Source organism: Anomalospiza imberbis, chromosome 29 (assembly GCF_031753505.1).
Source record: "Anomalospiza imberbis isolate Cuckoo-Finch-1a 21T00152 chromosome 29, ASM3175350v1, whole genome shotgun sequence".
Taxonomy (NCBI): Eukaryota; Metazoa; Chordata; class Aves; order Passeriformes; family Viduidae; genus Anomalospiza; species Anomalospiza imberbis.
Window position 1 is genome coordinate 274,697 of NC_089709.1, and position 27,300 is coordinate 301,996.

The 27,300-nt window shown below is 58.0% G+C and overlaps 3 protein-coding genes across 6 annotated transcripts; 2 read left to right on the forward strand and 1 right to left on the reverse strand.

Annotated features, from left to right (window-relative positions):
- The first annotated feature begins 1,243 nt into the window (after positions 1-1,243).
- On the forward strand, positions 1,244-6,907 carry LOC137463607 (SLAM family member 7-like). Its single transcript, XM_068174881.1, has 7 exons — positions 1,244-1,420; positions 3,628-3,921; positions 3,993-4,262; positions 4,866-4,976; positions 6,041-6,099; positions 6,486-6,569; positions 6,726-6,907. Exons 1-7 carry the CDS (start codon positions 1,333-1,335, stop codon positions 6,777-6,779), a joined length of 960 nt encoding a protein of 319 aa, XP_068030982.1. The 5' UTR covers positions 1,244-1,332; the 3' UTR covers positions 6,780-6,907.
- Positions 6,908-9,197: 2,290 nt separating this feature from the next.
- Positions 9,198-22,765, forward strand: LOC137463768 (uncharacterized). Of its 4 annotated transcripts, none has more exons than XM_068175157.1 (6): positions 9,198-9,275; positions 10,295-10,498; positions 11,329-11,430; positions 11,951-11,989; positions 12,391-12,491; positions 22,552-22,765. In XM_068175157.1, exons 1-6 carry the CDS (start codon positions 9,206-9,208, stop codon positions 22,672-22,674), a joined length of 639 nt encoding a protein of 212 aa, XP_068031258.1. In that variant the 5' UTR covers positions 9,198-9,205; the 3' UTR covers positions 22,675-22,765. The 4 variants fall into 4 exon arrangements, with proteins under 4 accessions (XP_068031258.1, XP_068031259.1, XP_068031261.1 ...); XM_068175158.1 differs by having other exon boundaries at positions 22,555-22,765; XM_068175160.1 differs by lacking the exon at positions 22,552-22,765 and adding an exon at positions 13,179-13,604.
- Positions 13,714-25,797, reverse strand: VANGL2 (VANGL planar cell polarity protein 2). The gene is made up of 9 exons (XM_068175156.1): positions 25,648-25,797; positions 21,742-21,878; positions 20,312-20,573; positions 20,081-20,201; positions 17,842-18,449; positions 17,059-17,195; positions 16,779-16,914; positions 16,104-16,335; positions 13,714-15,541 (listed from the first exon to the last, which is right to left on the reverse strand). Exons 3-9 carry the CDS (start codon positions 20,380-20,382, stop codon positions 15,281-15,283), a joined length of 1,566 nt encoding a protein of 521 aa, XP_068031257.1. The 5' UTR covers positions 20,383-20,573; positions 21,742-21,878; positions 25,648-25,797; the 3' UTR covers positions 13,714-15,280.
- Positions 25,798-27,300: the final 1,503 nt, after the last annotated feature.

Sequence of the window (27,300 nt, forward strand, 5' to 3'; positions counted from 1 at the left end):
ATCCAGTGGATCAGTGTCCTCTCCCGTGGGGGTTCTCCGGACCACACACAGCGATCCTCCCGCGGCCACCGCTCGCTTTCGGCATTCCGGGGATCCTAAACCAGAGCCGGTGGAGTCGCGACTTTCAGCCAAACTCCACACCCCAAACGCTGCCCAGGAAGGGGAACGGCCCCGCGGCACGGCCCGGCCCGGCTCGGCTTTCCCAGGGCACGGCGGGCTGAGAGAACCGAGGAGAATGCCCCAAAATCCGCCCCCAGCCCCTCTGCACCCCCCCCAAGCCCCTCTTTTCGCCGGAATTCCCGAATCGCCGCATCCTCGCTGCCCTCCCCAGCCCCGCGCCCCCTCCTCACCTCGGCTCCCAGCCAGGCCCAGCAGCAGCGCCAGCAGCGCCGGGGGACAGCGGCGACCCCCGGGCGGGGACATCTCGGAGCGGCGCCCCCGGAGCGGCCGCGGGAGGCGCGGGGACCCCTCGGGGCTGGCGAGTGCCCGGCGGGGACTTCCTCTGCCCCGGCTCTGTGCGGCTCCTTCCTCCTCCTCCTCCTCCTCCCCCTCCTCCTCCTCCTCCCCCAGGCCACCCCTCTGGCAGAGGGGACAAGGGCATGTCGGGGGTGCGGCGCTCTCAGCCCCAAAACTCGGAGGGAATGAATTTTAATTGCCCCGGGAGGGCGCGGGTTTTTGGGGCAGTTTTGCTTTCCCTTTGCCGCCAGCGCCGGGGACACTCAGGGACATCGCGATGGCTCCGATGTCCCCAGATCGGACACCCCAGCAGCAGCAGGGTCGGGACCTTTGGGGAGGAATATCCAACCCCAAAATGCACTTTCCAGCCACAAAATCCCCGTTCCGTCCCCAAAAATCTTAAAAAAATGATTTTAAGATAATTTTTTAATCTGTTCCAGCTCACTTCCCCCTCACCCCGAAATTTCACCATGACCATCGGCATGTGACCTCAGAATAATCCGGATTGGGGAAGTGCTGCTTTCCCAAAATTGCCATTGTCCTGCTTTTGGGGGTGGCTTTTGGGGTTTGGAGGGGCCTGGAGCAGCTCCTTTATGGCCCAGGCTGAGGGACCCGGGGCTGGTCCCACGGAGCACCTGAGCTGTTTGACCCACGGTGACTCTCTTGGTCCAGCTTCCACCCTCATCTTTCCATGGAAATTCTGGGTTTTTTTGCCCAGAAACACCTCAAATATCCACGAGTGTGCCTTTTTAAAGTCATTTCCTTGACGTCATTTCCTTGCAACTGCATCCAAAGCCCTTCACTCTGCCCAGGCACAGAAAAACCAGCTGGGCTCTCTTCTTCTTCCTCTTCGTGGTGCAAATTTTTGGCGTGCTGATGACCCAAAATCCTCTCCGTTTCCGGACGCCCATGGTCATGTTTTGGATCCCTCTTCTCGCCATCCTCATGCTTCTCCACCAAACCAGTGAGTGCCAGGTGCTCCTTGTCCCCTGCAAAGGAGATCTTGGGGTGGTTTGAGGGTTTTTAGGGTCAGTGGATGGGTGGGACCACCAGAGCAGCTCCACGGGGTGGATTCGTGCCCAATTTTGGGATCCAGGGCTGCCATGGAGCTCCTGCTGCCATGGAAACCTGCTGGGAGAGGGCTGGTGTCCATGTCTGGTCCAGCCTCTGGCCAGCTGCTGCCTCGGGAGCTCCTGGCAGAGTTTATTCCATGGATTCACCATCCCTGGAGCGACCGAGGCCAGGATGGACCCACCTGGGATGCTGGAAGGTTCCAGGAGGTGGAACGGGATAATTTTAGATTCACTCCCAACCCGAACCTTTCCAGAATCCCACGATTCTCCCCCAAGGAGCAGCTGCACGTCTGGCCAGGAGCTCCCTGACCTGCTCGGGTCACTGAGCTCGGACTTTGGTGCTCGGAGCGAACCTTTCCGACCTTTCCAAGCCATATCCAGCTTTCTCCCTTTCATTTTCACCTCCAGGCTCCCTCCTCGCGCCCCTCCGCATGTGCCAGGCGCTCCTTGTCCCTTGGCAAGGAGCCCGTGGGGGGTTTGGGGTGGTTTAGGGACCCCAGGAGGGTGAGGATGTGGGGGATCGGCTCCACAGGGGTGTAGAATTGGGCAACCAGGGGGAATGATGGGGCAACCAGGGGGAATGATGGGGCAACCAGGGGGAAAGACGCCCAGGCCACTCTCCTGGCCATGCGACCGCTCTGAAAAGGAATGATCAGGTCCACCTCTGGTCCAGCCTCTGGTCCAGATGTTCTCCAGACATCCTGCTCTACCTTCAGCTCCGGATCCTCTCCGCATTGCCTCCTTCCTGATTTTTGGAGAACTCATCTTGGGGTGTTTTTTGTCTAAAAAGAGGGAAATTGTGCAAGGTTTGGCCCCAGCCCTTCCCCGCAGCCTCTGGGGGGGCGTTTATCACATGAACCATCCCGTGGCTTCGTTATTCAGCAAATTTCCCACGAGTTTATCTTCCCCAGCAGCTTTTTCCTGCCACATGCTCCGTTGTCCGTGTCCCAGAGGGGGCTAAGGCTGAGGGAGACAGAAATTCTGAGCCCGACCTCAGGGCTCAGCCCTGAGGAGTTCCCTCCTGTTTTCTAACTGTTTTCTAACAGTTCCCTGTTAGAAAAACTGGGAAGAAAAACTCCATTCCCAGTATAAATTGGGTGGCGCAGTTTGCTGGAAATGGGAAGTCATGAAAATAATTAAAACAACTCCTTCCTCCTTGAACTGGTGACCCAAGGTCATGCTGGGTCATGGAGGGAAGGGATGGGACCAGAGGCACCTTGGACCTTGTCCAGGGCTGCATCCAAAGGAGTGTGGGATGGTTCTCATCTCTGGAATGCTGAGAGCCCACCTGGAATGGTGAGAGTTCACGTGGAATGGTGAGAGTCCACGTGGAATGGTGAGATCCCACCTGGAATGGTGAGAGTCCATGTGGAATGGTGAGATCCCACCTGGAACTGTCAGATCCCACCTGGTCTCATGGGATCCCATCTGGAATCACCAGGTGCCACCAGGTCTGGTGCCCCCAGCATGAGAAGGTCATGGAACTGTTGGAGTGAGTCCACAGTTTCAAAGGGGCCCTTCCCTACAGCCACAGGGAATCTTCAGCCAGGAGAAGATGTGGTGGAGCTGCCCCATGCACCCCTGGCAGTGTCCAAGGCCAGGCTGGACAGGGCTGGGAGCACCCCGGGTTGGTGGAAGGAGTGGGGATTTTAGGGGAGCAGAATGAGAAAGGTTTTGGGGTGCCTCCCAACCCAAACCTTTCCAGAATTCCCTGATTCTCCTCCAAGGAGCAGCTGCACGTCTGGCTAGGAGCTCCCTGTCCTGCTCAGTGACCCTTCCTGACCTTCCCATCTCCAGTTCCTCGTTCCCCTTTCCCTTTCCGTTCCCCCCCAGGCTCGGGGGGCTCAGCCTGGGAGTGGCCTCGTGCTCGCCCAGGGACCCTTCCATGAGCCCCCCGTGAGCCTTCAAACAGCCCCAGCCCTGATGGACTTCATTCTCCAGGTGCAGCAACTTCATCCCACCTAGATTCCACCTTGGTCTCACCTTCATCCCACCTTGATCCCAGCTCCATCGCACCTTTTCATCCCATCTTCATCCTACATTCCCCCCACCTCCGTCCCACCTCATCCCATGTTCCCTCCCCACTTTCTCTCCCCAGTGAGTGCCAGCGACACCAAGGAGGAGATCCGGGTCCTGGGTGGGTCCGTGACCTTCCACAGCCACAACAGAGACAGAAAACCAGCACTCTGGAGTTTTGGGGATGATCCCATAGTGACTGTGATATTTGAGGATCCTCCTCGACCCATATTTTATAAAGACGAATTCAAAACCCGTTTTGCTGTCTCCAAGAAAGGCCACATGCTCAGCATCTCCCCGCTGAGGATGGAGGATGCCGGGACCTACTCTGTAATCATTGGTGGGAAAAAATCCACCTTCACCCTCCAGGTGTTCGGTAGGTGCTTTTTGTGCTCTTTGGGGGTTTTCACACTAAGAGGGAGGTTTGTGACACCCCCGTGCCCCCAGGGGAGCTGGCAGAGCCCACGGTGACCTGCGAGGCCCAGAACTGCTCGGGCGGGAGCTGCAGCTTCTCCCTGCGCTGCTCCACGCCCGGCGCCGGCTTTGGAAACGTCTCCTACACCTGGAGGGTGCGGGATCAGCTGTGGGGTGAGGGCTCCGTGGTGCCGTGGGTGAATGAATCGGCCCGGGGCGAGCCGGAGCCGCTGACGTGCACGGCACGGAACCCCGTCAGCAGCAGGAACGTCACCGTCACCACCCCGGAGGTCCTCTGCAACGGTGAGAGCCGGGGAAAGGTGGGATGGGCTGATCCCGATTCCCTGAGAAACACGGGAAGGTTGGGGTTGGGATGGGATGGGAATGTTGAGTTTGGGATGGGATGGGAATGTTGGCGTTGGGATGGGCTGATCCCGATTCCCTGAGAAACACGGGAACATTGGGATTTGGCGATGGGATTTGGGGATGGGATGGGAATGTTGAGTTTGGGATGGGATGGGATTGATGTGATGGGAATGTTGGCATTGGGATGGGCTGATCCTGATTCCCTGAGAAAAATGGGAATATTGGGATTTGGGGATGGGATGGGAATGTTGAGGTTGGGATGGGCTGATCCCGCTCCCTTGAGAGGCATGGGAAGGTTGGATTTGGGGTTGGGATGGGGATGGGATAATTGAGGTTGGGATGGGCTGATCCTGATTTACTGAGAGCCATGGGAACATTGGGATTTGGGGATGGGATGGAATCAGTGGGGTGGGCTGGGATGGGATTTATGTGATTTGGGGATGGGATGAGGTGGGATTGATGGGATGGGATGGGAATGCTGAGGTTGGGATGGGCTGATCCTGCTCCCCTGCGATCTTCTGCATCTTCTCCCTTTTCCAGGTGCCCTCTCCAGCAGCCGGGTCGGGGTCGAGGTCGGGGTCGGGCTCACAGCCGGGGTTGTAGTTGTGGTGCTTTTATTGATTTCCATCTTGTTCTTCTGGAGATCCAAAGGTGAGCATGGAAAACCATCCCCAGAGCCCTGGGAAGCAGGAGGGGGGACAGAGCCAGGATGGGGCGGATTTGGGGCAGATTTGGTGTGGATTTGAGGCAGATTTGGGGTTCTGATTCTGCCGGATCTCCCCCAGGCTGGAGGAAACTCCATCTCTCCAAATCCAAGCCTGTGGACACAGGTGGGATTTTGGGGCAGTTCCCTGCCCTTCTTCCTGGTGGGAATAACCAGGGAATTGCATTTAGGATCAGGGGGATCATCCCCAGTGCTGTGGTTTGGGATCGGAGCTGAAGGACCCCAACTCCTCTGTCCTGGCGGGGAGTGGGAGGGGCTGATCCCGGGGGATGAACCCAGATTCCTGAAATCCCATTTCCCCCATTTTTTTTTTTTTGCTGGAAAATTTCATCCCAGACCACCAAGGGGGAGCTGGGAACGCAGCTGTGGGACCATGAAAAAAAAGAGGGAATTCAGGGAAAAATAAAAGCTGGCAGACAAAGAGACATTTGGGGGGAAAAGCCAGGAATTCCACTCGGCGACTCAGGGTTAGTCCAGCCAAGAATTCCAGACTCCCCGGGGCTGGAAAATCCCTCCAGGACCACCGAGTCCAAGCTGTGCCCGATCCCCACCTGCTCCAGGAATTCCAATGGGAAATTTAGGCCCAAAAAAGGGATTTCAAAGGATTTAAATCCCCCTTTCCCCCGCTCTGTTCCATGAGCAATGGGGGGGGGGGGGGGGGGGGGAGGGAAATATCACATGAAGGAGAAAGAAATGGATGTCGTCCTCCAAAAGCAGCCAGGAATTTGGGATTAAAAAAAAAAAAAAAGCAAAAAAAAAAAAAAAGCGGATTTTCCCTGTCCTTGGTGCTGGAAGTTCATCCCAACCCCAGAGCACCAGGGAGGGTGGGATGATCAGCAATTCCCACCTCCAGCAGCTCCGAGGGGCTTTGGGCTCGAGGTTTTACCCAAGCCTGGACTCCTGAGGTTGGGATTCCCTCCATCCCCCGGCCAGGAGCACCCAGGGGGATTCCCTGCATCCCAAATCCCAAAATTCCTGCTTTTTCCCCCAGTTGCAGGGGCCAAAGCCGAGTACACGACCGTGTACGCCGAGGTGGGCTCCTCCCAGCTGGTGAGTCCGGGCTTGGGGACGCCCTGGGGACACCGCGGGGACACCTGGGGACAGCTGGACAATCCCTGGCTCCTTTTGAGAATTCCAAGCGGGATGTGCCACAGCTGGAGGTGGCCCAAGGGCACCTGAACGTGCCCAAAACTCCGTGCCCAGCCCCAAAAACTCGGTTTTAGAGGGATCAGAGAGAAATGGGGGTTTTGGGGTTGAGAGGGAGCTTAAAATCGTCCCACTCCAAGGGTGGGGACACTTCCCACTGTCCCAGGATGCTCCAGCCTGGCCTTGGGGCCAGAGGTGGATCCAGAGGTGGATCTTTGCGGGATCTCTGGGTTTGGGATCTTTTCTCCAGCACCGAGCCCTGAAACTCTTCCAAAATCCTCTTCCCGCAGCGTGTCCCTGACGGAACTAAAGCTAAACCAGCGGACGGGGCATCCCCCACAACCATTTATTCCATGGTCAAGCTTCCGGACCGGGTGAGCTGGGAGACCCCGGGGTGAGGGATGGAACCCCTGGAGCTGGGACGGGGACAGAGTGGTCCAGGGCCTTAAACCAAAGCCCTGGATCTCTGTCCGAGGCTGGGATCAGCTCTCGTGATCCCAAACCAAGCTTGTGTCCCTCTGTCCTCACAGGCAGATGATGGGACGGCAGAAAATGCCACCATGACCGGCCTGGAGCTGGTCTAGGATCTAGGACTGGCCTAGAAGGACCTAGGACTGGACCAGAAGGACCCAGAACTGGTTGAAAGGACATGAAAATGGTTTAAAGGACATGAAAGTGGTTTAAAGAACATGAAACCGGTTTCAGAACATGAAACAGTTTTAAAAAACCTGGAAGTGATTTAAAAGTTTGGAGCTATTTTAATGAGTCTGGACCTGGTTTACAAGAAACCAGAACTGGTTCAGAAGGAGCTGGAACTGATCTAAAAGGTCTCCACTCGCCGGTCAGACAGATGGACGCCACAAGGTGACTCTGGACCAGCTCCAACACCCCCGATCCCTCTCCAGACCCAGATCTCACCCTCCCGGCATCTCCCCTTCCCCTCCTCATCGCTGCTGCCTCAGTTTCCCTCTCAGCAGCCTCAGGGATTTCAGGGAGGATTTTTGGGATCTCTCTCCATGTGTTTGGGATTCAGGCTCCTTTTGCCACCCTCTCCCACCGGGATCCTGGACTAAAACTCTGCCAAAGCTGCAGGGACTCCCAGACAGGCTGGAGGAGACTCTTAAAAGGGTTATTCCATGGAATCCCGGAATTCCCGAGGTTAGAAAAGCCCTCCAGGACCACCAGTTCCAGCCTGGGACCAATCCTGGTCACCCAGACCAACGTCCATTGGGTTCCTTGGACATGTCCAGGGATGGGGGCTCCACACCGGCCCCTCTTTGGGTGGAAAACCCATTTTTTTTAAGAAAGGAATCATCTCAAGGAAGCTTTGGTAAGTATTTTTTTGTAAATTATTATTTTTTACGAACGGCTCTTCTGTAAATGATTTTGGTCTTTCTCTTCTGCTGCTCTTCTGAGCCCTGCAAAGCTTCAGCTTCTGGCTGGGTAGAAAACAACCAAAAATAAACCCAGGAAGTTGAAGCGAGAACAACAAGGGCCCGTCTTCCCCTGCGAGATTTTCGTGGTTTCAGCACCTGTTCCCTTCCACCACCTCCAGAACCTTCTAAATTTACAGCCCCCACATCCCCCCCCCCAAAAAAAAAAAAAAAAACCCAAACCCTCAGCCCCACCAATCCCTGCAGGGCCAGGATTCGGGATCTGGGATCCGGGATTTGGGATGGATCTGAGGGAAAACGGGGCACGGAGAGCGACTTTGGTGTGTTTGGGTGAGGGATTTGTGCTGCACTGGGTGGGTTCCCAGCAGGAATCTGGGGATCCCAGCAGGAATCCCAGCAGGAATCCCAGCAGGAATCTGGGGATCCCAGCAGGAATCCCAGCGGGAATTTGGGGATCCCAGCAGGAATCCCAGTAGGAATCTGTGGATCCCAGCAGGAATCCCAGCAGGAATTTGGGGATCCCAGGAGAAATCCCAGCAGGAATTTGGGGATCCCAGCAGGAATCCCAGCAGGAATCTGTGGATCCCAGCAGGAATCCCAACAGGAATTTGGGGATCCCAGGAGAAATCCCAGCAGGAATTTGGGGATCCCAGCAGGAATCTCCAGGAGCAGAATTCCTTCGGGATGTGCGTCCTGCTGGGGGACAAGGACCCGCCGGGGGGACAGGGGACACGTTCCCCCTTTCCCTGCTCCCCAAATCCACCTGGAAACAGCAGAAATTGCCCCAAAACCACAACCTGGCCTGGATTTTCCAGAATGCCTCCGGAATTCTGGGAATTCTCTTCCCTCCTCCTGCTGCTCTTTGTCTGTGCCTTGGTGAATTATTCACGGATGGAACCGGAGTCGCCTTTGAAGTCTCTGGAATAAAAATTCCAGGCGCATCCCGGCGCCCTTCCTGCCTGCACTTTATTTTTTGGAATAAAACCGGTATTGCTATGGAATAATTTATATTTTCCCTGTGTTTTTGAACATTTATTGAGTTTTTGGAATGTTATTTTGAGTTACAAGCAACTCAGGTTTTCTAGGGACTCCAAATCTGCCCCTGGAAATCCGATCCTTGGCTTGGATTGGGATTGAAACAACGCCAGGGATCGTCCTGAAGGGATTTTGGAGGAGTTCTGGAGCTTCTCCTCCTCCTTGGGTTGGGTTTGGGACAACCCTGGTGGCTCCAAATCCTTGGATTGGGGCTGGGACAACTCTGGTGGCTCCAGGGATTGTCCTGAAGGGATTTTGGGAATTCCTGGAGCTTCCTCCACTCCTTGCCCAGACCTAAAACCCTTTCCCTGCCCCTTCTCATGGAGGAATGGATCCATGGGATGGAGAAATGATCCATGGGATGGAGAAACGAATCCAGTGGGGTGGAGAAATAAACCCATGGACTGGAGAAATAATTCCATGGGGTGGAGAGATGATCCATGGGATGGAGAAATGACCTCAGGGGACGATTTTCAGCCATTCCTGCCCCGGTTTCGCCACCTTTGCTCACCAACCGCCGCTTCCTGCGTGTGGAAAGGGGAAGGAAGGAAGGAAGGAGGTTCCGAGGGGCCGGGGTGGGGATGGGGCGCGGCAGGATGGGCCCGAGGGGATTTGGGGGGTTCTGCCTCGCCCTGCTCTGCTCTGGGGCCGGTGAGTAGGGCCGGGGGCACTGCGGGCTGTGGGGCTGGAGCGAGGATGAGGAGGATGAGGAAGAGGAAGGGGCTGAAGGCAGCGGGTGCAGCTCAGGGAGGTCACTGTAGGGCTTTTCCTGGGGGTTAAGCTCAGGTTTGGGCTGAGCCCGGCTTTGCTGAGCCTGGGTTGTGTTCCCAGGAGGGTTTTGGGGTCTCCTGAGTTGTCCCAGCTCCCCAAATCCATCCCAACCCACCCCTGCCGAGCAGCAGGAGGGGCTTTTGAGCCGTTTTGGGTTGGTTTTGTTGGTTTTAATTTTGGCAGAGCCACGGATGGGACTTGGATGATCCTGGTGGGTCCCCCACAATTCCATGCCCCAATTCAGGATATTTTGGGATATTTTGGGGAATTTTATAATTCCCTGCTGGTGGCACGACCCCAAAAGCTCACAGGTTTCAGAACAGCCTCGGCTTAGCCCCAACCCCCATTTCCACTGTGAAAACCCGACAAAATTTGGGTTTTCTGTTGTTGGGGGCGAGGTGTGAACCCCACAGGATGTGGGGCCGCTGCTCTGCTCGAGCTCAGCCCCCTCAGAGAGTTGTAGGACCTCCTGAGCTGGAAAAACCCGCCGGGATCATCCAACCCAACCCCAGGACACCCCAAAATCCCCAAATCCCGCCTTGTCTCTGGGAGTGGCTTCCAAACCCTCCTGGAGGTTTTGGGGCGGGGATCCTTCCCTCGGGAGCTGTTCCAGAGAGCCAAAACCCTCTGGGGGCAGAATTGTCCTGATCTCCATCCCAAATCCCACTTGGAACACCTCCAGCCGTTCCTGGGATCCTCTCCCCGCTCCCTCGGAATTCCCAGGATTTCCCTCCCTCTCCTCTTTTCCAGGATTTCCTTTTGGGGCCCCTCCTGACCTTTCACCCTCTGGTGATGTCCCCAGACTCTGTCCCACGTCCTCTGAGGGGTCACTGGGGTGGATATTCCCATTCCCGACCCCTGGATTTGGGGGACAAATCCCAAATCCCACAAATTCCCAGCTCTCGGCTTCCAGGAAGAGGAGTCAGGGAACGGGAACGTCACCGAGGAGATCCCAGAGGGGACACGAGACCCCTTGGAGCCACCAGGACACCCCAGCACGGCCACCGGGGACGGGGACGCAGTGACAGCGTGGTCAAGTGTCACCACGAGTCCTCCCCGGAGCCTTGGGGACCTCGCGGTGACACCGGCGGGGAACCAAACCCGTGAGTTCCACGGGGAAGGGAGGGACGTGGCGCTGTCCCTGGGATCTGTCACCAAAGTGGGGATGTGGCACCATCCCAGGGATGTCACCATCGTGGGGATGTGGCACTGTCCCCAGGGAGCTGTCACCAAAGTGGGGACACGGCATTGTCCCCAGGGAACTGTCACCATCATGGGGACGTGGCACTGTCCCCAGGGATGTCACCATCATGGGGACATGGCATTGTCCCCAGGGAACTGTCACCATCATGGGGACGTGGCACTGTCCCCACGGATGTCACCATTGTGGGGACGTGGCACTGTCCCCAGTGATCTGTTACCGTAGTGGGGATGTGTCACCGTCCCTGGGATCTGTCACCATCATGGGGATGTGGCACCATCCCAGGGATGTCACCATTGTGGGGATGTGGCATTGTCCCCAGGGATTTGTCACCATCACGGGGCCATGGCACTGTCCCTGGGATTTGTCACCATCATGGGGATGTGGCACCATCCCAGGGATTTGTCACCATCGTGGGGACGTGGCACCATCCCAGGGATGTCACCATCATGGGGACATGGCATTGTCCCCAGGGAACTGTCACCATTGTGGGATGTGGCACCACCCCTGGGGGACCGGTCACCCTCTTGAGGGACATGTCACCCCCCTCAGAACTTGTTGCCCACCTGGAAGACGTGCCACCACTCTGGGGGACCTGTCACCGTCCCGGGGGCTTTGTCACCCTCCTGGGGGAGGTGTCACCACCCTGGAGGGCCTGTCACTCCCCTGGGGAACCTGCCACCACCCTGGAATGTCCCAAACTGCCCATCCTGGTCCCCTCTGTCCCCACAGGAGCCTCCTCGGGTGTCCCAGCCCGCTACTGGTCCCCCGTCATCTTCGTGGTGCTGGCCCTGCTCGTGCTCTTTGTCACCTACCAGAGGACCAAGGACAAAGGTCAGAGCCTGCTCCCAGCACCCCAAAACCCCAAAACCTCAAAAACCCCAAAACCTCCAGAAGCCACAACCCCAAAATAATCAGAAATGCCCCAAAAAGATCCAGAAGTCACAACCCCAAAACGTCCAAAAGTGCCCCAAATTGTCCCTTTTTGGGGTGCAGCACCATCAGGGGGATCCTGATCCCAAAAACCCTCCTGTGGTCCCAGCTCAGGGCCAGGAGGTTCCCCCTTGCTCAGATCTGGCTCCGAAATTCCCCAAATTCATCCCAAAATTCCCCAAATTCACCCCAAATTTCCCCAAATTCACCCCTAATTCACCCCAAATTTCCCATCTGCTCTCAGATTTGCCACTTTTGGGGTCCCCTCTGCCCTTTCCTTCTCCAGTTCACACAAATTTTTGGCATTTTGGGGTTTTTTCCCTGCTCCAAACCCAAACTGGGGCTTGGCAGCTCCGTTTTGGGGTTTTCCAAAGGGGATTAGGGGTGGAAAATCCAGGTTTTGGGTCTGTTCTGGTCACAGGGATCCAGGACCGGGCCACGAGCGGCAGCGACTCCTCAGGTGAGCCCTGTGGGGTCGGGGTAAATGGGGTTACTGGTTTTACTGGGATGGTTTGTTTTATTGGGGTGTTTGATTTTATTGGGATATTTTCTATTTTCTATTTTATTTCATTTCATTTCATTTCATTTCATTTCATTTCATTTCATTTTTTGTTGGGTGCTTTATTTTATTGGGGTGTTTTATTTTTTTTTTTTTTCTGGGATATTTAATTTTGTTGGAACATTTCATTTTTTTCTGGGATATTCAATTTTATTGGGATATTTTTGTTATTCCATCCCTGGAAGAGCCCAATTCCAGTTTGGGATGGTGGGAATGAACCTAAAGCTCCTCCCACCCCAAACCATTCCAGAATTCCCAAATCCCGGGAATTCCCAAATCTCATCCCAACCCTTCCCTTGCAGATTTGGGAGCTCTGGTCCAGCCCCAGGTCCGTGACCCCATCCCAAAAATCCCGGAGCACACCGAGACCGCCTTGGACCAGCCGGACCCTCCCCAGCCCCTGGTACTGCTGGGAAAAGGGAAAATTCCAGGGGAAAAGGGAAGATTCCAGCAAAAAAGGGAAAACTCCGGGGGAAAAGTGAAAATTCCGGGGGAAAACAGAATTCCTGGGGTAAAGGGACAATTCTGGGAAAAGGAGGATTCCTGGTATAAAGGGAATTCCAGGGAAAAAGGGAAAAAACTGGAGGAAAAATGGAAAATTCTGGGGGAAAAGGGAATTCCTGGGGGAGGGGAATTCCTGGGATGAAGGGAAAATTCCTGGGAAAAAGAGAATTCACGGGGAAAAGGAAATTCCTGGGATAATGGGACAATTTTTGGGAAAAAGGGGCAATTCCTGGGAAAAAGGGGCAATTCCCAGGAAAAAGGGACAATTCCTGAGATAAAGGGACAATTACTGGGATAAAGGGACAATTCCTGGGATACAGGGACAATTCCTGGGATAATGGGACAATTCCTGGGAAAAAAGGGGCAATTCCCGGGATACAGGGACAATTCCTGGGATAATGGGACAATTCCTGGGAAAAAGGGGCAATTCCCAGGAAAAAGGGACAATTCCTGGGATAAAGGGACAATTCCTGGGATAAAGGGACAATTTCTGAGATAATGGGACAATTACTGGGATACAGGGACAATTGCTGGGATAATGGGGCAATTCCAGCCTCTCCCAACTCCTGATTCTCCTCCTCCCCAGCCGGACTCGCCCCCGGGTGGCTCCTGAGGGTCCCAGGGTGGCCCCAGTGGCTCCCAGGACCCCCGGGACACGAGGCCACCCCGAGGTCCCTCCGGTGTCCCCTGCACGAGGAACAGCGCAAAAACCGGGATTTTATCCCAAAAATCCTCGGAATTTCTCTGCCGGGACACGCAGCCCCCTCTGACGTTCTTCCCCGTGTGCTTTGGGGCGGTTCTGGGGGATTTGGGGGTGGGATGAGCACAAAAGGAGTTGGGCATTGACCCCAAACCCTCAGACCCGAAAAATCCCAAGTTTTTGGCCCTGCAGATCCCAAAATTTTGGCCCCGTAGATCCTTAAACTTTAGTGGCAAACACCCCAAATCCCTGCTCGCATAAATCCCAAATCCCTGACCCCACAGACCCCAAAGCCTTGGCCCCACAACTCCAAAATCTGCCCCATAAATCCCAAATCCTTGTCCGGTAAACCCCAAATCCTTGGCCCCACAAACCCCAAACCCTTGGCTCCACAGCCCCTAAGCCGAAATAAATTTAAAAAAAAAAAAAAAAGTCAAAACAGATTTATTTTATTAAAAAAACAAAATTGTACAATTTTAGTTCCTCTATTAAAAAAAAAAAAAAACAAAAAAAAAAAAAAACCAAAAAACAAAAAACCCGAAAAACAACCAAACACCAACGGAAAAAAATTCCTACCACTGCCGGAACGCTCCGATCCACTGCAAAAATCCGGGAAAATCCAAGCTTTTTTTATATATTAAAAACCATTAATTTGACATTTTACAACTTTCTACACGCATGCACAAAACTCTCGGCTCTGCGGGAAAACAAAATCCAACCCCAAAAACGGAACCAAAACAAGGGAATTTTGATCTCCCAGAATTCCCAAATGGAATTGTGAATTCCCCACCCCTCCCAGGAAGATCCATCTGCTTTTTTTTTTTTTTTTTTTTTCAGGAAAATGCCCCAAAATGGGCTCCCAGTTGAAATTCCCCAAAGAATTCCCCCCAAAAATTCCCAAAAAAAAAAGGGAATTTCCTGGAATTCGGGTAGGGGCTGGAACCCCCCATTTTGCTACTGGTGCTTACTGGGGAAGCCTCTCCTGGCTCTAAACTCTCCCTTTTTAGTGCTTAGGACAAAATCGACCCCAAAACCCGACCCCAAAACGCCCCCCTGGAATGAAATCTGGCACTTCCAACCCCACGAGGGTGGAGGTGGAAGCTGGAGCGGGGAGGAAAAAAAAAAAGGGAATAAAATTCCAAATCCATCCGTGAGGTATTTGCGACCTTAAAAACAAAACCAGGAGGAGGCAAAAAAAGGCGTTTTTTTTGCATCCCGATGGGAATTCTGTGGGATCACCACGGGGCTGCCTCAAGGGACGCTCGTGAAGGACCTCGTTGACCTCTCCCAGGAGCTCCTCAGGGTTACAGATCCAGGATCGCTCCAGTGGCACCGGGAAGCCCCACGGAGAAGCCGCTGGAATATGGGACGTGGATCCCCTCAGGAGCAGCAAAATCCACCCAAAAAAACCCCCAAAACCTCAATTCAACCTTCAGCTCCTCCAAAAAACTCCAGATTTCTGCTCGTTTTTCCTAAAAAACTATTGGCAGAGGCGAGGAGGACACTCCCAAAACCTGGGATGCACCAGGGGAGCTTTTCCATAGCAGCCACGGATCCTGGAGATGCTTCCAAAATCCTTCTCCTCACCCAAGAAATTCCCTTGGGATTCCAAACCCAGCCCCGGGGCCGGGCAGTGGTTTAAGGCCAGAGCCAGGACAGATGTCCAGGAGAAAACGGACAGGAGCAGGAGGTCTGTGGGACCTGGAGCTGCTCCAGGACGCTGGTGAAGAAGGAAGTTGGGAATTCTTGGAATTAGCCCTTGAGTTACGGCTCCAAAGGATCTGGATTTTGAGACTGAGGAGAAGGAGCAGGAAGAGGAGGAGGAAAAGGGGCTCAGCCACCTCAAGAAAGGATGAGTGGTCATGATCCCAGCAAGGCGCCGGAGCCGGGAGCGGCTTTCCCGGTTTTCCGCGGCATGGCGGCGCCGGAGGAGCCAAATTCAGAGATTCAGAGCTGGAAGAATTCGGGAAAAGTCCCATCCCGGCCGATCACACCGAGGTCTCCGACTGCAGCCTCATGATGAACTTGTGCGACTTGGGGTCCACAAACTCCTCGGAGAGCTTGAAGAACGGGATCTTCTTGGTGGACACCACCAGGCTGAAGTCCTGGCGCTTCAGCACGAAGACCACGCCGTCCTTGAGGCCGTTGGTCACCGGCTCCTCGCTGACCAGCGTCCACTGCTTGGCCAGCCAGCGGTCCTTGTGGTACTGGATGGTGGGACCGGCCGCCAGGTACCGCTCCAGGAAGGCCTTGGGAAAGGGGAAGGACACGGGAGCGTCACCTCCGCGTGGCTCGGCCCAGGTTTTGGTTTTGGTCGGGAAAACGGCCCCGTGGTGCTGTTTTGGGGGTTTTTGGGGGTGGATCCTGGGATTGTCCAGGTTGGGAAAGAGCTCCGAGGTCATCGAGTCTGAGCTGGGGTCAGTCCCCACCTGCTCACCCAGAATTCCAGGAATTCCTTGGACACCTCCAGGGGTGGCCACTCCAACCCTCCCCGAGCCCGTTTCCAAGGCCTTTCCAGGAGGAATTTTCCCAAATTTCCAACTCTGGCACAGCTCGGGGCCATTCCCTCTTGTCCTGTCCCTGTTCCCTGGGATCAGATCCCAAATCCCCCCTGGATCCCCCTTTTTCTCCAGGCTGAGCCCCCCAGGTCCCTCAGGATCCTCCATTCCCTTCTCCAGCTGCTCCAGCTCCGTTCCCAGTTCCCCACGAGAAGAACCCAACCCCACCTCGCTCCAACCCCTCGTTTTCCTGATGGGACGATCCCAAATGGGATAAAACCCACCCAAATCCCGTTTGGATGACTCCACCCACCTTGGGGGTCATGTCGTGGGTGATGCAGAACTCCAGGTGCTGCAGGATGCTCTCCATGGTGTGGTAGGGCTGCTGCTTGGTGGTCCTCAGGTACTTCTGCATGGCCCGGGCCATGGAGGCGAAAATGGCCTGGGCGGCCTCACGCGGGTCCATGATCTCCCGCGGGTTCTTCTGGTCCTCCTCCTGCAGCCGCTTGATGTGGGTGAAGGCCTCTTCCACCGCCACCACCAGCCTGCCGGGAGAGATAGACAACCCCGTGGATTTGGGATGGGAAACCCCGTGGATTTAGGATGGAAACTGCCTTGGATTTAGGATTGAAAACCCCGTGGATTTGGGATGGAAAACCCCGTGGATTTGGGATGGGAAACCTCGTGGATTTGGGATGGGAAACCCCATGGATCTGGGATGGAAAACTGCTTGGATTTAGGATGGAAAACTGCTTGGATTTAGGATGGAAACTCCCTTGGATTTGGGATGGAAATTCCTTGGACCTGGTGGGATTTACTCAAATGGATGAAGGAACCCAAGCTTCAACCAACTTGGTTGAAGATCCATCCAAACAACCGCCCTTGGGACGAGCCAGGATCGCCCCCTGGAAGATCACCATCCATGGAGAACCTGGAAGGAGCCCACCACGGCGTTCCCGACGCGGGGAATCCGCGCATTTCTCCGCACCTGGCGCGGCGTTTCCGCACCCGGCGCTCGTGCTCGGCCTCCTCGTAGTAGAACTCGTTGTGGCTGTTGTCGCGCCGCCGCGCCGCCGCCGCGATCACCGCCCGCGACTGCCCAGTGGAGTTGTTGGTGGAGTTCTCTGCGGGGCCGTCCAGACCAGGGATGAGCTCGGAGAAAGCACCCGGAGCTCCCCCAAAAAAATTCCGGAGAGGAACACGAGGATGGGGATGGAGAAACGGGAGGAGAACGAGAGGAGAGGGCAAGGGAAAAGGGGGAATCTCACCCTCGCCGAGGGAATAGACCTTAAAGCCGGACATTTTCTTGGAAAGGACGGATTTTGGAAGGTTGAGGAGGGCGGGGTTGTAGACCGGGAAGTCGTGGTAGTAATTCTCCAGGATCCACACGGCCGCTCGCTGGATGCTGTGGGGGAAACACCGGGAATGTGGGGCACGGGGAGAGCGGGGAATGTGTGAGGGGGACACACACCGAGAGACAGGAGGGGCTGGAACGGAATTCCTGGGAAAAAACATGGCTGCCCCATTCCCGCAAATGTCCAAGGTCGGGTTGGAGCCACCTGGGATGGTGGGAGGTGTCCCTGCCCATGGATCTTTAAGGTCCTTCCACCCCAAACCGTTCCATGATTCCATCAATTCCCAGAGGAAAGAGCTCCAGGATCACAGAGTCTGAGCGGTGGCCAAGTCCCACTTGGTCATCCCGAGGAATCTCCAGGAATTCCTCGGACACCTCCGGGGGTGGCCACTCCAACCCTCCCTGGTCAGCCCCTTCCAAGGCCTGGCCACGCTTTCCAGGAGGGATTTTCCCAAATTTCCAGCCCTGGCACAGCTCGAGGCCGTTCCCTCTTGTCCTGACCTCGTTCCCTGTGATCTGATCCCAAACCCCCCTCAAAGGAACCCAAGATCCCCTCGGATCCCCCTTTCCTCCAGGCTGATCCCTTCCAGCTCCCTCAGAACTTCTCCACGCTGCCCCTCACCACCTTTTCCAAAAAAAAAAAAAACACCCATTCCCACCACGGGAACGTCCGCCCAGCCACCGGAGCCGCCCCCACCTGAGGTGGCCGACGTTGTAGAAGCGGCTGGCGCCGTCAGCCGAGCGCACGGCCTTGAGCGTGAACTGGGGCTGGAGCTGCCGCAGCTCCAGCAGCACCACGGCCAGGTAGTGGACGAAGAGCAGAGCGTCCACCAAGGAGACGGCGAACTGCACCACGCCGCGGTAGTTACGGTCCCGCGAGTCCAAGATCCGCACGCCGTAAAAAAGCCAGTAGGACACGACCAGCAGGAAAACCAGCACCATGAGCAGGGCGCGGAAGACGAAGACGCGCGGGAAGAAGGCTTTGGGGCGGCGGAAGAACAAGGCCCAGCTGCCCAGCAGGAGGATGAGGAGTTTGAAGGCCACTGAGATGAAGAGCCCCTCGCAGGGGGTCCCGCAGGGCTCCAGCTCCTCCCGCCACAGCAGCTGCGGGAGGAGGAGGAAGGCCAAGGGCGTGAGGAAGGCCAGGAGCGCCAGGGCCACGCCCAGGGCCACGCCCAGGTGGCGGGAGCAGTCCAGGTGGGCGCTGTCCTCCATGTCCTTGGTGATGCGCGTGAGGTCATCGTGGGAGATGCTGTGCTCCGACGTCCCCGTCACCACCGTGGTGGTCTCGCCCCAGTTGTCGTCCTGGGGAGGGGACGGGGGATGTTTCGAGGGGTGGCTCCGCGTCCCACCTGTCCCAGGTGGCCACCTCACCCCCAGGACCTCCCATCCTTTGCACCTCCAAGCCAAGAGTGTCCCCATTGTCACCCTGGGGAGGGGACAGGGGATGTTTCGAGGGGTGGCTCCACGTCCCACCTGTCCTCACCGCCAGGACCTCCCACCCACCACAGCTCCAAACCAGGAATTGTCACCCTGGGGAGGGGACAGGGGACAGGGGACATTCCAAGGGGTGGTTCCCAAATTCCTTCAATCCCAGAGGAGCACTCCCTGCTCCACACCCCCCTCCAGCACCTCCCACCCGCGACACCTCCGAGCCAGAAGCGTCCCCGCTGTCACCCTGGGGAGGGCACAGGGCACGTTCCCAGGGGTGGCCCCAAATTCCTGCAACCCCAGAGAGACATTCCCAAGCCCCCATCCCACCTCCACGCCGGGAGCGCTCCCCGGAGCCATCGCCCTCCTCAGGGTGGCGGAACCTCAGCCTGGGACTGGGAGAGCGGCGATTCTGGGAATTTACCCTCTGGGAAAGCTCCAGCTCTGGCTCTGGCAGGAGCAGCTTTGGGATCGGGAAGCTCCCGGCAGGAGCAGCTTTGGGATCGGGAAGCTTCCGGATTTCCTGGCAAACCCCCCCGGCTGGCAGGGCCAGAAGGAACATGCCCGGCACGCCCCCGCACCGCTGCCCGCGCCGGCAAGGCTGGGAATGGTTGGGAATTGTCGGGAATTGTCAGGAATTGTCAGGAATGGCTCCGGACAGGCCCTTCCCTGCTCCAGAACCCGCTCTCCCAGCCAGAGAGGTGCCCAAATGCCTGGCTTCCTTCCCAGCTGGATTCCTTCCCACACCCCGTGGGTGTCTTTCCCTCATCCTGCTTTTGGGCACTTGGATATTCCTGGAATTTTGGGTTTTTTTCTCTGTTTCAGAACTTTCCCCACAAATTTCTGCCAGAAAACCGGGAAATTCCTCCCTGTGAGGGCGCCTGGCACAGGTTTTTCCACGGATCCCCCACCCCTGGAAGCGCCCAATCCCAGCTCGGAGCACCTTGGGATAGTGGGAGGCGTCCCTGCCCATGGGATGATCCTCAAGGCCCCTTCCAACCAATTCCAGGGCTCCATGAATTTCATTCCAAAGGGCAAAGCGGAGCCCGGGGCTTTCCAGCGGGACGGGAAGGGCGGCTTCGGGAGCCCCATTCCCAGGAAAAGCCGCCGGAGAGGGAACATGAAAAGCGCCGGAGCCGCCGGCGTGGGCGGACTGGGAGAGGATGAAAGGCCGGGATCGGGCTCCGCGGAGCCCGGAGGAATTCCAGAATTCGGGAACGAGGGGCACCAGGGGCGAGGCAGCCTCCCCTGTTCCATCCAGGCGGGAATTTGGGGCAAATCCTCGAGGTTTGGCTCCACCAGGATCAGATCCCGGGGGCATTTTCCAGCCCCAGCTTTTCCCGAGGCGCCGCCAGAGCCGCCGTGTCTCCTTTCATTTTCTCGTTTTCTCGTTTTCCCGGGACCGGCCAGACCGGCCAGACTGCTCCGCCGGGAAATTCCGCCGGGAAGCTCCCGGAGCCCGCCAGGATCCCACCCCCGGGGTTCCAGCCCTGTTCCCCGCTCACCCTCTCGTCTCCCCGCGTGGATTCGTTGTCCAGCAAAGGCTCTCCCGGCGCTTGGATCGTCACTGATTTGTCCCCGCGCGTCCCATCCCGGCTTTTGGAGCGGTGCCGCTCCCGCCGATCCCTGGGAAAAGAGGGAAAAGTGGGGAAAAATGGGGGAAAAATGGCGTTGGGATACCCACCGGGATGGGGGCGCCCACAAAATGTGGGGACAGGGAATCCGGGGTGCCTCACCTGTGCTTGCGGGAGCTGCGGGAATGGCCGGATTTGTAGGAATATCCGGAATACTGCGACTCATTATCCATGGCGTCGGAGCGCCGGGCTTTGTGCCGCTCCAGGATGTGGGATTTGGGTTTTCCCGGGAGAGCGGCCAGGGCCTCCTTCAGCGGGGGCTTCTTCAGGCCCAGGGGCACCTTCAGGAAGTCGACCGTGACCTTGAGGGGCTCAATTTTGTCACCTTGGGGTGGCCTCGCTCAGGAGAAAAGGACGCGCCCACCTGTGGGGACACCCGGGGCGCGTCACTGGGGCCAGCCCAGTTCGGCCCAGTATGGCCCAGTAAGGGGGGGAAGGGTCCCAGAGCCCCTCCCGACCCTGCATCCCATTGTCTGGTGGGAAATGGGGCCGGGAAAGGGGATTTGGGGTCAGGAGGGAGAGGGAATTTGGGACCTGGGGCTTCTTCCCCCTTGGGAATCTGGGAATGCTGGATTCCGCCGGGGTGATCCCGCCAGACCCTGCTGCCTTTTCCCGAGGGTTTTGGGGGAGTCTGGAGACCCCAATCCCGCAGTTTGGGAGGCCCCAGCTGCCTTTGGGAGCCATCCCAGCTTCCCAGGTTCCCATGGAAATCCCATTCCCACCAAATCAACCCCAAAAAACCCTCGGGCCCCTTCTCCAAGGCCCCGGGAAAGGGGGAGAAGGGGTCAAGGAGGCGAAAAAAATTCCTTTGTCCGGAATTCCGGATGATCCCACACGGATCTCCATGGAAACCGAGGCCTTTCCCCGCTCCCGCTGTTGTCCGGGAGACGGGAATGGGGCCGGGAGACACTGGGGGTCCCAGTATGGCCCAGTAAGACCAGTAATGGATGGATCCTATCCCAGTAACCCCAATAAGGGCTGGATCCTTCCCAGTATGGCCCAGTAACCCCAGTAAGAGCCACGTACTGGGGGTCCCAGCAGCCCCAGTAAGAGATGGATACTGGGGGCCCCAGTATGTCCCAGTATCCCCAGTAAGAGACGGATCCTGTCCCAGTAACCCCAGTAATGGGTTGACACCATCCCAGTTACCCCAGTAATGGGTGGATCCTGTCCCAGTATGTCCCAGTATCCCCAGCAATGGTGGATCCTGTCCCAGTATGTCCCAGTAATGGTGGATCCTGTTCCAGTATGTCCCAGTATCCCCAGCAATGGTGGATCCTGTCCCAGTATGTCCCAGTGTCCCCAGTAATGGGTGGATCCTGTCCCAGTATGTCCCAGTATCCCCAGCAATGGTGGATCCTGTCCCAGTATGTCCCAGTATCCCCAGCAATGGTGGATCCTGTCCCAGTATGTCCCAGTATCCCCAGCAATGGTGGATCCTGTCCCAGTATGTCCCAGCAATGGTGGATCCTGTCCCAGTATGTCCCAGTATCCCCAGTTATCCCAGCAGGAGCCGTCCCGGGCTCACTCACCGGGCGGCTCCGGCGGCGGCGGCTCCGTCCCGGCGCTCACCGAGGCCTTTGGAGCGTCCGGAGCCTCCGGAGGGGCCGGCATCGGACACGGGCCGGGCATGGGGGGCTGCTCACGGCACGGGGGGGCCGCCCTGGAGCTGCGACAGCCAAACAACGGGAATTTGGGAGCTTTTCCCAAATTCCTGAGCCCCGGTAATTCCCGAATCCCGCCAGTTCCCGAATCCAATTCCCAAATCCCGACAATTCCTGAATTCTCCCAATTCCCGAATCAAATTCCCAAATCCTGCCAGTTCCCAATCCCACCAATTCCCAAATCCAAATTCCAAATCCAGTTCCCAAAACCAATTCCCAAATGCACCAATTCCCAAATCCCGGCGCTTGGGGATTCCTTGGGAGCACTGTGGAGAAGCGATAGGACACCCCACCCCAGGCATCCCAAAATTTTTGGGAATTGTCACCCTGAATGATCAGCTGGGAAAAATTTGGGATTCCCCAGGAATCCCTGAGTTTTCCAGAAATCCCAGTGTCTCCAGCTGAAGTGAATTTGGGATTTTCCAGAAATCCTGGGGTTTTCCATGAATCCTGGGATTTTCCAGGTATTTCGAGGTCTCTTGGGCCCAGCTTGTGGATTCAGCCAAAATAAATCCAGGATTTTCCAGGAATCCAGGAGTTTGCCAGGTATTATCCCCATCCCAGCAGTTTTCCAAAGGGAATCTGGGAATTCGAGCAGGAATCCAGGTTCCAGGAGCTCCTCATCCTCTCGTTCAAGCAGGGGGAAAAAAAAAGGATTTTTCTTGGAATCTTTTCCAGCAGAGCCGGTTCCACAGCCCTGGAAAAGTCGGGAATGGATTCCTGGACTCTGGGAGATGCCGGGAGCCAGAGCTGGATGCAAAAGAGGAGGAGGAAAATTCCCATTTTTTAATCCTGGGATGATCAAAGGTCCCAAAAAATCTCCCCAGGGCTGGAGAGGCTTTGCCATTCCCAACGTCTTCAAGTCCAGGCTGGAATTTTTCCCGGGATGGGGCTCGGGATCAAAGTCCTGAACCTCAAATCCAATGTTTGGGATTCAAATACACCCAAAAGAGCAAAAATAATTAAAAATAAAAAACAGATCCAAGCGTTTACAGATGAAAAAGCTTCTTCCCAATGGCTCCAGAGGGAGAATTCCAAGAGGAAAATCCGCTCCTTCCTGATCCGGGGTTCTGGGAAAGCTGGGAATGAATTTTCCTGGGAAAAATCCCACTTGGAGGGGGAGAATCCGGTGGATGAAGGATCCAGGATTCCATCCTGGAGGAATCAGGGAGGGTTGGGAATGGGGTGGGAGCATCCCAAGGCTCCTTTGCCAGGAGAATCCAACTCCGGGATCCAGTCGGGAATCTGGGATGTGAGAATCCTGGGATTGTCCAGGCTGGGAAAGATCTCAGAGGTCACCAAGTCTGAGCTGGGATGGATCAACATCCGAATTCCAGGAATTCCCTCCAGGGATGGGATCCAACCCTCCCTGAGCCCCTTCCGCTGCTTCCCAACCCTTTTCCCATGGAAAAATCATCCCAAATTTCCAGCCCTGGCACAGCTCCAGGCCGTTCCCTCTTGTCCTGTTCCATTCCCTGGCATCAGATCCCAAATCCCCCCTGGGATCAGATCCCAAATCCCCCCTGGGATCAGATCCCAAATTCCCCCCGGGATGAGATCCCAAATCTCCCCTGGCAGATCCCAAATCCCCCCTGGATCCCCCTTTTCTCTGGGATCACACCCCCAGGTCCCTCAGGATCCTCTGTTCCCTTTTCCAGCGGCTCCAGCCCCGTTCCCATCCATGGAATTTCCCACTTCCCTTCCCAGCCCCCTTTTCCATGAGGATCCAAGAGCACTGCAGCACCTGGAAAACCAAATCCCAGAGCTGGAGGGTCCCGGAATCCCAAATTCCCAGCAAAAAAATTCCTGAGGATTCTGGAATTCCCACCCCACACCCCTAAATTCCCCCATCCCAAATTCTTGGGGACCACTCAGGATTCCCAGGAGAAATCCCAAATCCCAGCTCCCTGTCCTTCCAACAATCCCAAGGACACCCCAAAGCTGCTTCCAGGTGGCTCCATGGGATTTGGGAAGGACGATCCCAAGAATCCACGTCCTCACTCGGAATTCCGACATTTTCTCCAGGAGAAACCCCAAAATCCCAATTCCTGCCCCAAAAGGACACCTGGATCGCCCAGGGTTGGGGTTTTGGATCTGTGAGAACTCTTCTCCAGCAGCTCCTGATCCTTTGGGATCCCCCCAGTCCATTATCCATGTCCTGGATCCCGGAAAAGCGGCGCAGGGATGGGATCCGGGCGGGATCGAGGAACGCTGGGATGTTTTCATCCACGTCCAGGGATCCTGACGGACAGCAGGGCTGAAGCTCCTTGGATTTGGGGCGGTGGTGACCGGAATTCTGAGCCGGGAGTTCCCAAATCCCTTCCCAGGATCCTCCTCCCGAGCATCCCGGCCGGACAATAAATCCATAAAAGCTCCGCGGCGCTTGGAAAACTCATCCCAAATCCCGAATGAAGCCGGATCTGCGACCTCGGGGCTGCTCCCTCCGGCCCCATTGTCTGCCGGGAGCCGGGGAAAAACAAGGAACCGTCCCATGGGATCATTCCAAAGGCTGGGATGTCCCCAGCCCCTCTGGAATACTGCGGGGGGGACACGCGGTGACCTCGACCCCGAAGCGGCCGCCCCCAGGTCCCCCTCTCCGGCCGCCGCCTGGTAATTGTTGATTGTTCATTAATTAAATCATCCGAGCTTCACAAAGCCCCTGGAAAATCCTCGGGATCCCGTCTGACTCCCAGCCCGACCCTCGAATTTCTGGGATGGAGCCGGAGAAGATCTTCTCTCCCAGGAGGAGACCTGGATGATTCCGAAGCCTCCTTTTTTTTTTTTTTTTTTTTCTTTTCTTTTTTTTTGTGTTTTGATTTCTTTTTGTTGTTCTGTTGCGCTTTCACCTCCGCCCGCGGGGGGTGGGAAAGGATCCCAAAGGAAAAAAAAAATCATCCCAGGCCAGGCTCCGGGAACTCCCAGGCGGCTCCAGGGCGGGGAACCGGCTCGGGATCCGGCCGGGGCTGTCCCGGAGCCGGGGGGCACCGGGCACGCCCGGCCCAGGGACCCCCGGGCACGGGCAGGGCTTGGGGACAGCGGCGGATGCTGGGGGACAGCGGGGGAGAGAGGGGGACACGGGGACAGAGGGGGACACGGGGGGACACCCTGCCCCAGGGACCCCCGGGACGGCCCCGCCGCGCCCGGGAACCGGCGAGGGGATGGGGACAGCAGGGGGGACACCCCGCAGGTGACGGGGGGGACACACTGGGGACACCGGGGGACACCCCGAGGGTGACGGGGACACCGGGAATGCCCCGGGGACACCACGGAGGTGATGGGGGGACACACAGGGGACGCCCCGAGGGTGATGGGGACACCGGGAATGCCCCGGGGACACCACGGAGGTGATGGGGGGACACACAGGGGACGCCCCGAGGGTGATGGGGACACCGGGGACGCCCCGCAGGTGCCCCCGGGATGGGCACAAAGCGCTCCGAGGCCGCCGCCGCCGCAGCCGGGGGAGTTCAGGGGGTCCCGGGGGTCGCATCGCGCCCCGAGGAGGCTCCGGCAGAGCCCCGCAGCCCCGGCGGGGTCCCCGAGGGGGTCCCCGGGGGTTCCCCGGGGGGTCCCATCGCCCCCTCCCCAGCCGGGATCCCCCGGCCCCAGCGCCGGGCTCGGGGCTCTCGCAGCCGCCGCCAGCCCAGGAAAAGCCGCGGCTCCCGGGGCCCTTCCCGCAGGGAGCGCGCCCGGCGCGGCCCCGGCGCGGCCCCGCTCCCCTCCCAGCCCCGGGGCCGCTTCGGCATCCCGAGCCCCCCCGGTTCCCCCCGCACTCACCATCGCCGCCGCACCTTTGTGCGCGTCCCCCCCGCACCGAAACCCCGGCGGCGGCGGCGGCGGCGGCGGAGGAGGAGGAGAGGAGGAGAGGAGGAGGAGGAGGAAGAGGAGGAGGAGGCGGAGGAAACCCCGGCTCCCCCCGGAGCCCCCCCTCCCCCGGCCCCGGCGCCCCCCCGCCCCCGCTCCCGCCCATTGTCTGCGCTGCGCGCTCCCGGCGCCGCCGCGGGGCCATTGTTTGGGGCGGGGGGGACACCCGGGGACCCCCCGAACTCCCGGGGACCCCCCCCCCCCACCCAGAGAACCCCAGAACTCCCGGGGACCCCCCCCGACACTCAGCGACCCCCCCCAGGCCGGGGGAAATTGGGGTGAGGATGCGCTTTTTTGGGGGAGGGGGCGCTTTTTGAGGAGGGCCCCCCATTTTTGTGGCATTTTTTTGGGAAGAATCCCCGATTCTGGTTTCTGGGGGGGGGGGGGGACAATGACGGTTGAGCCCCCACCTCGTGTCCCCCCCCCCGCGTGGGTCCCCAAGAGGTCTCAGCACCCCAAAAGCGCCTCCGCAAAGGGTTCTCAGCCCCCCAAAATTACCCCCAAGGGGGGCAAGGGGGGGCCCACGGTGGAGGGGGGGGCACAGCCCATCTGTTCCCACCTTTTTTGGGGGTTTGGGGAAGGATTCTGAACCCCATAAACCCCCCTCCCCCGAAAAAATACGGAGTCCGGGTCCTGCGTCCGGCCCAGCCCCCCGGGTTTGGGGTGTCCGGAGGGGGTCCGGCCGAGCCCCCCGGGTTTGGGGTGTCTAGGGGGATCCGGCCGAGCCCCCCGGGTTTGGGGTGTCCAGGGAGGGGGCCCGGCCGAGCCCCCCGGGTTTGGGGTCACCCCCGACCCTCAGCCCCAGCGGTTCCGGGGTGGGTGGCAGCGGCCGGGAGACCCCGGCCCCATCCCTGCGGAAATGGAGGGGACAGCTGGGGACCCCCAGCCTTCAGGAGAGCCAGGGGGGTGGGAGGCATTTTTTGGGGGGCTCAGGGCCAGCAGCACCCCATGAGCCAGCAGGGGACACCCGGGGGGCTCCAGCACCTTCAGCCCCCCCAGAGGGAGGGACCCCGGATCCCCCCGAGCCCCCCAAGGACGCCCCAAGGCGCGCGGAGCGCGGGGGGGCGCGGCCGCTGCCCGGAACAGCCGTGCGCTCAATGGGCGAGGGTGGGAACGCGCGGGCCACGCCCCCTGCGGCGCTGGCCAATGGCGTGAGGCAGGGGGAGAGAGCCGCGCTGCCATTGGTGGGATTGAAATGCGTGGTTGGGCTCAATGGGGAGGCGGGGCCGGGAGGGGAACGGGATTTGGGGCGGGGGGCGGGGGCAGATGGGGATTTTGGGGGGGTTTTGGGGGATTTTGGGGGATTTTGGGTGGATTGGGCGGGCTTTGGGGGGATTTGGGGCGGGGGGAGATGGGGATTGGGGGGATTTTGGGGCCGGGGGCTATGGGGCGATGGGCAAGCGGTTATGGGGCTGGGGGCGATGGGGCAGGGAGATCGGGGGGAATTATGGGGTGGGGGCGATGGGGTTATGGGGCAATGGGGTTATGGGGCGGGCTCAGTGCCCCCCAGCCCATTTTTTCACGCCCTGATGAGCGGGACCAGCGGCCCCACCCTGAGCTGTGACC

Bases quoted from the DNA above. Each gene is read 5' to 3' on its own strand.
- LOC137463607 (XM_068174881.1), top strand. From the start codon at position 1,333: ATGACCCAAAATCCTCTCCGTTTCCGGACGCCCATGGTCATGTTTTGG. The intron at 1,421-3,627 runs GTGAGTGCCAGG...TTCTCTCCCCAG, and splicing joins CATGCTTCTCCACCAAACCA to TGAGTGCCAGCGACACCAAG. The intron at 6,100-6,485 runs GTGAGTCCGGGC...CTCTTCCCGCAG, and splicing joins AGGTGGGCTCCTCCCAGCTG to CGTGTCCCTGACGGAACTAA.
- LOC137463768 (XM_068175157.1), top strand. From the start codon at position 9,206: ATGGGGCGCGGCAGGATGGGCCCGAGGGGATTTGGGGGGTTCTGCCTC. The intron at 9,276-10,294 runs GTGAGTAGGGCC...ACAAATTCCCAG, and splicing joins CCTGCTCTGCTCTGGGGCCG to CTCTCGGCTTCCAGGAAGAG. The intron at 11,990-12,390 runs GTGAGCCCTGTG...CTTCCCTTGCAG, and splicing joins GAGCGGCAGCGACTCCTCAG to ATTTGGGAGCTCTGGTCCAG.
- VANGL2 (XM_068175156.1), bottom strand. From the start codon at position 20,382: ATGGATAATGAGTCGCAGTATTCCGGATATTCCTACAAATCCGGCCAT. The intron at 16,915-17,058 runs GTGAGATTCCCC...ACGGCCCCGCAG, and splicing joins GGTCTATTCCCTCGGCGAGG to AGAACTCCACCAACAACTCC. The intron at 16,336-16,778 runs GTGCGGAGAAAT...CTCTCCCGGCAG, and splicing joins GTGCGGAAACGCCGCGCCAG to GCTGGTGGTGGCGGTGGAAG.